General features: G+C 42.4%; 1 protein-coding gene across 2 annotated transcripts in view; it reads right to left on the bottom strand.

The window, feature by feature from the left end:
- Positions 1-288: 288 nt before the first annotated feature.
- LOC149070474 (protein tiptop-like) overlaps positions 289-10,329 on the bottom strand; it is a 330,242-nt gene continuing 320,201 nt past the window's right edge. For both annotated transcript variants that reach the window (XM_089248951.1, XM_089248952.1), the window contains exon 2: positions 289-10,296. In XM_089248951.1, the coding sequence (XP_089105077.1) occupies positions 6,620-10,296 (3,677 nt within the window). In that variant the 3' untranslated portion in view covers positions 289-6,619. The remainder of the gene's footprint in view (positions 10,297-10,329) is intronic.

Below are 10,329 nucleotides of genomic sequence, written 5' to 3'. Positions count from 1 at the left end.
CAGCATATTTAAATGAAGATTTTTCTTTACTTTTTAGAGCATATTTCGGAGTTTTAATGCATATTTCAGCATTTTTAGTGCATATTTTGCCACTTTTTAGCACATTTATAAACCGGACTCCGATAATTATCCTCTTTTAAAATTCCTCCAATAACAATCCCCTCTCATTTACGGTCACCCAACTTTTACGGAAACATTTTTTTTTTTTGCCTCGTCGGTGTCCGTAAAAGAGGGGTTTTCACTATATCAATAATAAACACACACAATAAAATGACCAAAGCCAGTATATAACTTTTTTTTTCCGAGGAGTTGATCAGCCTCTTTAATAGATTTTTGTTTCATGTATGAAAGTATGATGATTAAGGGCGCTGTAATAAATAAATAATAACATATATATAAAGATATAATACATTTGATAACGAATTGGTGATGAACATCGCTCTTTCTCTTCTCCATTCTTTTTTATATAATTATATTTACACAGTGACGAGACGACGACGAAGAAACAGATGAAAATGCCCTCTTGTGGAAGCACTCCTCAGAAAAAAATACACAAAAAAAACAAACAGTGGGGGTTTTTAATTTTTAAATGGGGATTAAGACCAATAATTCTGGGGCAAGAAAAACAATTTTTTAGGGCAAAAAAAGATGTTCATTCATCATATATATATATATATATAATATGTATACGTACGCAAATATTTGCATATGCGATATGGACAAAAATTTTTTGCTTTTCTATACATTCCAACGAACATTGTGTATCGTGTGTGTGTGTGTTTGAGGGAATGATGAGCCCTGGATGTTAATATAATATTATATGAAAGTTTTTTTTTCATATTTCTCGATTTTTCTACAAAGAATCACAAAATTTTTATCACTTTTCTATTTATATATAATATTGATGGATCACGAGAAATCTTTGAATATAAAATTCATTACAATACAATTGTTTTTTTTTCGTAATAATCTTGAAAATAATAAACAGAAACAACATTTACAATCATTGTCGTGTTTAAATTTTTTTTTGGGTATTTGGGTTGAATGATTTGAGGTTTATTTTTATTTTTTAGTTTCCCCCCTTCAATGCACGGCGCAGGTTTTAAGTTACATTGTATGGCCAAAATAACAGTCGCACCATTTTTTTGAAATGCTTTCAGCAAAAATTCGCGGTGGTCATCAATTTTACGAGGACATGAAATACCGTGTATTTTTCGCAAATTCTCATGAAGCTTCTCCGTGGATAAAAGAACATAGACTCTCGATAAGCTTTAAACATGACTTGACAAATCGCAAGAGCTAGAAAGTATCGGTATTGGTGCCTAACCCCGTCAATGTTAGACTGGATGCCAGAGGTGTCAATGAGCCGATATTGCCATATGGCTATCTTTCGGTTTGACACGGTGCCTAACATCCTCTGCCAGTGATTGGAATATGAAGATGACAAAAAAATTTCCCGTGTCATTGCAGTATGTCTTTTAACATAAGAAAGGGTTATTATATCCTGGGAAAGTCTAGAAACTATTATTTTGGACCGTTTTTCTTGAGCAGAAGCCATGCTTGGCTCGCACCGCACAAATTTGTTTGGCACCTAATAGGTTTTTTTTTTTGGTTTGTCAAGCCCTGGCTGGCTCCAAGTCAGAAATCAGTGGTGTTAAATAAATTTGTCTGAATGACCCTTCCTCGATAGTTTTTTAATGATTGAGATCATCATACGTATATCAGCATTTTCATCTCTGAAAACGCCATCGTTATCCGAAAAAATGGCAGTTGATGAATAATGATGGTCATTAACTCTTTCCGCGGCATAGCAGAAATCACTAAACCCCTTATAGAAAGTTATACCTTTTTTAATTAAGCCATCTTTCTTCCGATTTTTAACAGGTGAAAAATAATTGGTATAGGGAAGTGTTCCATTGATGAAATCAATTTTACAAAATATGAGCTTGCCAATGCTAAAGTGAGAGGACTTTAAGGAAGCGCGATATCTCGTCAATGCCGCATAACTTCTTCACTCTCCAGTGGTATACATATGTTTACCTCATTTTTAATGGTTTGGAATGGTTTTTAATGAGTCTTTTTTTCAAAACCTGAGGTACACATACGTGTACCTAACTCAAATAGCCCTACTGAAAATATCGACTCAAATCAGTTAATTAGATAATTATTATTATTTTTTCTTTCTTATATGGGCATTTTGATATACAATAAAGACAAATCAATCGAACTTTTTTTTTCAACAGTCGATTTTGGCTAAGATGTGAAGGGGTTAAAGGGTAAACCCTTTCCACAGAAACTACTTAACCCCATGTAAAGTGTCATATCGTTGTTTTATGGGAAACAGGTTTTTTTTCCAGTTTCATGAATTTGCGAAAAATAATGGATAAGAAAACATGTTCCGTTAATAAATTAGCTTTACAGAATAGCTGGGCTAGTTATTGCTGAAATAAAAGGTTTTAAGAAAGCGAGATATCTCGTCAGAGCCGGTTAGAAGGTTGCGTATGCTTGAAAGCTCAGATGAGTTGAATTTGGGGCTTTCTAGTCCAGCTAAATGGAATCAATCACGGAGCAAAACATCATAGCCCCTCACATGGATGAGGCTGACAGGGCTCCAGCCTGGAAGGAGTGTGTTTCCGAGAATATTTTTTTAAACACAATTAATCCACTATAAAGGGGGGGGGGGGCTATGAAAATTAACATGAAGCCCGAAAAAAATCACAGCCCGAAAACACTGCTGTAGGATGTGGGCGGGGGGGGGATGTCATCCATACCACTTCTTGCAGCTAGTTTTGAAAATACAATTTTGCGACTCTCATTTTGGTCACTCAGTGTACAATCGATGGATCCATTGATGATGAATTGGTTGAATGAAATGATCCATTGAATCATTCCATTCAACCGATTGGAAATCAATCGTTATACATAAACAGCATCATAAAAGAGAACATATCTTTAAAATTTAAAAAAAAACAAAATTTTCATCTATTCTACTAATCAGTAAAAACTAATAATAATTCTTAAATTTATTAACAAAAAATTATGGACAATCAATTTCAAAAGCAGATAAATTTCATATCATAGAACAAAAATCCATGCATTGAAGGGTTAGATGTTCATCTCAACCTTTCGATTCATGAGTCGAATCTTCGGATAAAATGTGTTCCGTGAAAAAAGAGTTCCGAGTCACATAAATGGTCAGAAATCGGTTGAATCCGATCATTCACAGCCAATCGAGTGCTCAATTTTGGTGGTGACTAGTATATAGTTATTATTTTAAAAGGAATCAACCATTCGTCAAGTGTGGGAAATCATGAAATCGATGAACTGAGATTTATTTCCCGAAGATATCGAGAAATGTTATCAGTATCAGAATCAATCCCGGAAACGAATGGTGTGAGACGGTATTTATCACCAAAACTTATTCATTCATTCTCACAACGTCAACTCTTACGACCCAGAACAGTTACCAAAACATCCATCAGAACTATATTCAAGAGTTTTCTCTCTACATGACCAACCACGTCTGCCCGGAAGAATACGAACAACAACCCTATATTGGAAGGTGTTAGTTATGATTGATCCAAATTTCTGAAATTATCAATCAAAACAAACCTACGAATCGATTCCAAATAAGGATTTGTGTGTATGTACATATATATCATGTTGATTCTAATGACCATTAGTCAAACACTTAAAATAAGGTGACAGCACCAGCAGATGGCTGCAGATAAGACCGAAATATCTGTCTAAGAAAGAGACGTGGAGGAAGAAAAAACTAGAAAAACTGATTGACATTCAGTCCAAATGAGCACTGACTGGATCTCGACCCGGTATATTTGACTTTTTTCCTACCTTTCCTCTCATCAGTCAAGGTAGAAAAGCAAAATATAAAAAAAAGAGCTTATGTGTGTGGTACATCGCACGTGACAAGGGGCATCACGAGGATTGATCGGTGCCCGATTGCATTGTGGCACTGTTTTATCGCCATTTTCTCTTCCTTTAGAGAGGATATTATAAGAGAAATATGTGCGTACGGCCTCAATTTTTAACAGATCTGGAATCAGCAGTCGCGTCTCATAGCGTTCGTTCCCTCAGAGTTCCATGAACCCATTTGTCAGTGACAAAACAAGGACGTTCCGTAGGATTTCCTTTTCGAGTGGGAACGTGCCTCTCTCTTACAACGAGTCGAGTCGCTCTAAACGGGCATCGAGTTATCGATATTCGATCTTAGGAAGGTGTCAAAGTGACTCTTATCGGCTGAAAAGGACTCGGGAAAGACCATAGGCTAAATTCATAGAAATTTCATATTTTTCATATATAATACACGTTTGTGTGCCCATGCGAGAAACAGGCTCTTTCTGTAAGAGCTGTATATTTTTGTAAAAGTCATGCTGATAGATTGTTCAATGTGGGATTCGAAAGGCGAAAAAAACAAACAAACATGAACTTGCATGCCTAATCATCATAACTTTTTTTGAGATTCTAAATTTGGTCATAATCAGGAAAGTAACCGGAATTAGTATCTGATCTGCAAGAGGCGGAAATTGGTCACAGATGGTTCAAAAAACTCTCATTCTAAGAAACTCGACGATCAGTAAAGGTCAGACTCTGAGTTCTTAAGCATGACCATAAATTAGATTTGATGGACTTCCTTAGAAATTTCATGTTTATGATTATGATACTAATACTGAGGTGAGAGCCAAAGGTTTTGAAATGTTTGCGCACGAGCATAGTACGTCATGTGGCAATGCAAATCACCACTGGTAAGGGCTGTATATCACCTTGATTATGTGGTCAATGTGGGATTTGAAAAGTGCAAACATGAACTTGCAATATGCCAAATTAATTTTTCCTTTGAAATTATCAATTTGAAAACAACCATGGAAGTTACCAGTTATCTGATCGCAAAAACGTGGATATTGTGGTTGGTGGTCACAGATGATTCAAAAAATTCGCTCTTATTCCAACACACTCGATTATCAGCAAAGATCAGACTCTGAGGGAATAGGCATGAGCCATAGAGGCAAATTTAATGTTGTGTATCTTGTATTGGATTTGAAAGGTGCAACAAGTCAAATTGATGTTTCCTTTGAAATTTCAAATCTGACAATAAGCATGGAAGTAACCATGAAATGTTTGTTTTGCAATAGCAAAACATTGATCCTAGATGGTTAAAAAATGTCACGCTTATTCCATGTAACTAATACGATCATCAAAGATCAGTTAAAACTGGATTCCGAGACTAAACAAGGCCATGGAACCAAATCCAATGATTTTGGTCTCATGTCACATTTTACGACCCAGCAAAAAATTATTGAAATATTGCGAAACTTTCGACTCATTCTAATTAATTCTCCAGACTATAAAGTAACAATATCAACCGCAGCGAAACCTCTCTGAAGAACCACTTCTATGAAAGGGACATACCCAATTTCTTTTACACACACGTTCATATTAACTTCTATTACCCTTTCCCCAGCATAATTTTTTCCACTGATCCGCATTAAAAATGGCAAAGTAGAAGTCATAAACCATAGGTAACCATTACGATTTTTTTTGGCTCACAGCCGAAATGAGCTTTTGAAAAGGCGAGATATCTCGTCTATGCCGGTGAGACGTTTAGGAATCGCATGCTCCATAACAGATAGATTATGAAGGTGGTTTCCTTAGAGAGGTTTTACTGAACGAAAATTATTTATGAACGAAAACGCCCATTGAAAACACATAATAGGAAGTTTTTCTTACTCTAATAATTATTGGCATTGTTGTTATACGGGAGACTATTTTTACATCATTCCTTGTTTCGGACAACAATAAAAAATATATATATATTCACAATTTATCAACAGAAAATTAGAGGAAAAAAGAAAAACACATAAATGACATCGACATTTTCTTTTAAATCTATTGATATGACATATTTAAAAAAATTTGCATTAACAATCTCCTACGAAATGATAACTATTACCCACAATTCCACAGAAATTGAGCTTCAGACAATTACCGGGGGAAAGGGAATTTTTTTTTTTTCAGACATTATAACAGCGCATACAGAATCATCATCATCATCATAATTAACTATTACATCTCATTTAAAAGTGCAATAATGATCTTCAAAAATCACGTGACTGTTTTTCTTTTTCCAATTACTAATCATTTTTGATGATAATAATGACATTTTTCGAAGAGAAAAAATTATTAATTATTATTAATTATTTTCTTCACAATACAGAAGAGGCCAGAAAAAATGTCCACACTCTCAGATTTTTTTTTTTGTGTATTTATAAGTCCATTTACAATAATTATTTACATTAAAAGAGCATGTTTTCTCTGTATTGTGATGTGAAACCGAGTTCCTTATACAGTTTTATCACCACTTAATTTACATATTTTTGAGTGTTTTCACACGGTTATTATTTATTTTTAGGGAAAGAGAGGCACCTGTTTATTTTTCTTGGAAAAAACGGCACTCGTACACGGGTATATTGTAATTTTTTCTTGTTTGTGTGTTTCACCTTCGGCTCACTATGGTGTAATAATTAGTGTATTGTGATGCATTTTGAGTGTATAATGATGGGGGAGGGGGCGAGAGAAAGAGGCTGGCGGTGGTGGCTCATCATCATACGTATTTGCTCGACAATTGCTTTGCGAGTTCAGTGTACTTTTGGAATTTGGAATGAGGGCTCTCGTCCACGAGAGAAGCCGACTGATGGAGGTCTTTGGGTGAGGAGGTCGAATCGTTGATGCTGCTGTTGCTCGTACCTGGATTGTTTGCCGGATTTGTCGAGGAAGTCCCGTTGCTGGTCTTCATACCTGAGGTTGGCTGTTGTTGCTGCTGCTGCTTCCAGGCCGACGAGGATGACGGCGACGTCGACGATCCCGTCGTGAGATCGGCGAAGTTGCCGTCCTTGACGAAGTGCATCTTGCTCAGATGGTGTCTGTACGCCCCCTTGGATATGAAGTGCGTGTCGCAGAAGGCGCACTTCATCAACGAATCCGACGCGGTGGCCTCGCTGCAGGCCCAGCTGAACGCCAGGATCGAGCCCGGCGTCGCGGGTAGGCTAGGCCTGGATAGGTGAGCGTCCGTCTTGTCGAGGAGTTTCTGCAGTTCCTTGAGGGGATGGTCGCCCGCGGCCGAGTCCGAATGTTTGGGGGACGTGAAGTCGCTGTTCGTGGACATCGGGGATCCGACCACGCTGTCGCGGTCTCCGCCGTGGTCGCTGGCGATGTCCGAGTTCTTCCTCTTCGGCGATCTTGTCGTCCTCCTCTTGCTGCCGGATTTGTGATGATGGTGATGGTGGTGCTCGCCATCGTGGTGGTGATGGTGGGAAGAGTTTTTTCGTTTCTTCGGAATGCCTTTTGTGGGTGAGAGGGCCACTGATATTGGTATCGATGGTTCCGGGGGTTCGACGCTGGAGCTACGGGACGCTGGCGTGACTCGTCCCTCGCTCTTGGGCGTCGACCGGTCGCCGGTTTCCGACTGGCGAGGAGTTACTACGTCCTCGTGGTCGGGTTTCGAGTCCACTTGATCGGTGATATCTTCCGATCCCCTCTCTTCGATGGAACCATCTTTGACAGAAGCCTTGTCCTCGTCGGCGCAGTTGTCGTTCCCTCCTTCCCTGTCGTACGAGGGAGTCCTGGAACGACGTTTCGGTGGTGAGCAAGCGTTGCTGTTATTATTACCGGGATTACTTGTGTGTGAGCTCGCGGTTGAAACCGGTGTTGTCGATGGACCCGGATTTTTGCCGCCAACGAAAACATTATTGCGGTCATCGGTGGGTGAGTCGGTCCGGAAGTGGATTGGTGAGCAAGACTGAGACGCGCTGCTTGGCGTCGAGACTCTGTTCATGATGTCCTTCGCCGAAAGTCCAAAAGCTATTCTCAAATGATCGTCGAACGTCGGATGTTTCTCCGACGTCGAAGAGGATCGGCTCCGACTCTCGGACCCGGAATAATCACCGAGATCCATCTTGTAATCGTGAACCCTGCTCAGAGGCGAGCTGGACTTTCTCTGCATGTCCACTGCGCCTCTGAACGGCGCCCCGAAAGAACTGGGTGAACTTGAAGGGTGCCACGGTGGGTACACTTCCTCGTCGATGCCCAGTCTCTGCAGAATTCCGGTCGACACCGCGTTCCTCCTTCCTTTGGTTTCGAAGCTTTTCTCGATCAGCTTCTCGATGGCATTGAGTACCGAAGTGCTTCCCACGTTGCCCTCGGTGCTATCACCGACGTTATCGTCCTGCTGGAGGACCTGTTGAGCCACGGCCGGTGCTTTACTGTCTTTCAACGGCAGTTCCTGAGAAGACAGGGGCGATGACCTAGACGTAGGAGCCGCCAGGTTAGATGATGATGGCGCGTCTAGGCTCGATTCCTTGACGATGGTGGCACCGGTATGTTGTTGTTTTGAACTTTCTGAAATGTCCGGGGACGATTTCACAGACTCCCGAGATCCCTGAGCACAGTTCTTTATGTGTTGGACAAAGTCCTTGGCGTCCACCTTCTCTGTACACTCCTCGCACGAGATCTTGCCGTCAATGACTTCGTTTTTTGGCTGGTGGATCGAGGCAGCCGCCGTCGCTGCTGCGATGGCAACTTCCGACGCGTTGGGTTGGCTTTGTTTGTTCAACTCCATCCTCTCGAGTTCCAGAAGCTTCCTGACCGGCAGAGACTTCTTCCGCCTTTCCCGTGTCTGTCTCCGGCGTCCTCCCCCTTCCGTTATTGAGCGCAAGATATGCTCTTTGTAGTGGGAGTTTTTCACCATGTGGTAACTGAGTTCTTTGAGGCTACCGAAAGCCTGATCACATACTTTGCAAGTGAGAACTGCATTGACCTGAGATTGCGCAGCCATCTTGTCCTCCGGAGTCCTCCAGGAGATGATCTGTTCCTGACTGATAATGTTCGTGTAGTGCTGCGTGACCCTCATGTGGGTTGTCATGTCCGCCAGCGTCTTGAAGGATTGACCGCACCACATGCACTTCAGTATCTGCCTCGTCTGCTCGGCACCCTTGCCTAGCCACACGTCCTGGCCGCGAACCAACTTCCTGGGTAGGGAAACGTTCTCTTTGATGGCGTTCGCTGCCGCGCTCACCCCGGCTGAGGAGGTCGAACACTTTGAGGACAGGGATGCTGGGTGAGGTGGTGCCGTCGGATTCGCGGAGCTGATCGCGGTCGGTGACGTTACCGGTGGGACGGTGGTCTGCATTCCGGCCATCCCACATCTGGGTGACTGCTTCATGTGGATGGTCATGTCAGCCAGACTTCGAAACGATTCCTTGCACCACACGCACGTGAACACGTCCTTCGTTTGTTCGCTACTGCGGCTCATCCACTGGCTCTGCCACGGATTCTGTCTGCCGGCAGGCCTGTAAGGGTCCGCTTTGGACTCCTGCTTCCTCACATCTCCTATCACTTTGCTTTCGGCAAGAGGTTGGTTCGAACTCTTGTGCATCGGTTGCTGATAAACCGTCGATCTGCTGTGAGAAGAAGACTTGCCCATTGAGCCGGGACTCTTCTCCCTCCTATCCTGACGGACTTTTCCGTTCCAGGCAGCTGCTGTGGTACTGGGACTCTTCGAAATCATCTTGGAGAGATGTTTCGGAGCGTTGTAACCCCAGGGGCTGGTGGGCATCGACAGGGCCGCTTCCAGCTTGATGATTTTGGCTTGCCTGGGGCTGCAGCTCCTGTCCAGTTTCTCTCCTCTCCTCCTCGGCACAGATAGGTCCAGGGGACCTTCTTGAGAGATCGTCGGCGACAACCCATTCGGTGTCGTGCTGGAACGTTCGTCGGTTTCCGACGCGCTCTCCTCACCGGCCGATTTCTTGATGCTGAAGTCGAGAGGCGCGTCTTCGACGGAAGCTTGCTGAGGCTGTCCGGCCTCGTCGTCATCGTCTTCATCTTCGTCGTCGTCATCTTCTTCCTCGTTCTTCACTTGTCGAGTGAGCTCTGTTTTTGATAAGTACGGGCCCGATATGTCCATAGGAAGGCACCCCTTGCTGCTGCTGTTGTTGTTATTACACAAGTCCATCGAGTCGTCGTTCGACGGCGGCGGCGGTGGTGGTGGTGCTTCGACTTTTTGCTCGACCTTGGCGGCGGACAAGGTCGTTGCCGAAGGCGAAATTTCAACCTGAGGTAGAATCGTTGGTGGATCTGGTGTTCCGGTTCTGGACGAAGACCTGCTGCTGGAACAACAGCTCTCATCTACAGGTCCCGGCAAGAATGGGGGAGGCGGTGGACCAGAGGCGTCGGAGGACTGCGCTTCGGCGTCCGACTTCTCTTTGTTTGATTCACCATCTTCCCCTGAAAAAGAATTAAAATTAAACTCAAGTTCCT

Source organism: Pholcus phalangioides, unplaced genomic scaffold, assembly GCF_987345545.1.
Source record: "Pholcus phalangioides strain wild (caught in Gottingen) unplaced genomic scaffold, Ppha-v1.0 ptg000021l_1, whole genome shotgun sequence".
Classification (NCBI taxonomy): domain Eukaryota; kingdom Metazoa; phylum Arthropoda; class Arachnida; order Araneae; family Pholcidae; genus Pholcus; species Pholcus phalangioides.
Note: the sequence above shows the minus strand (reverse complement) of the source record. Positions and strands in the feature narration are given on the sequence as shown.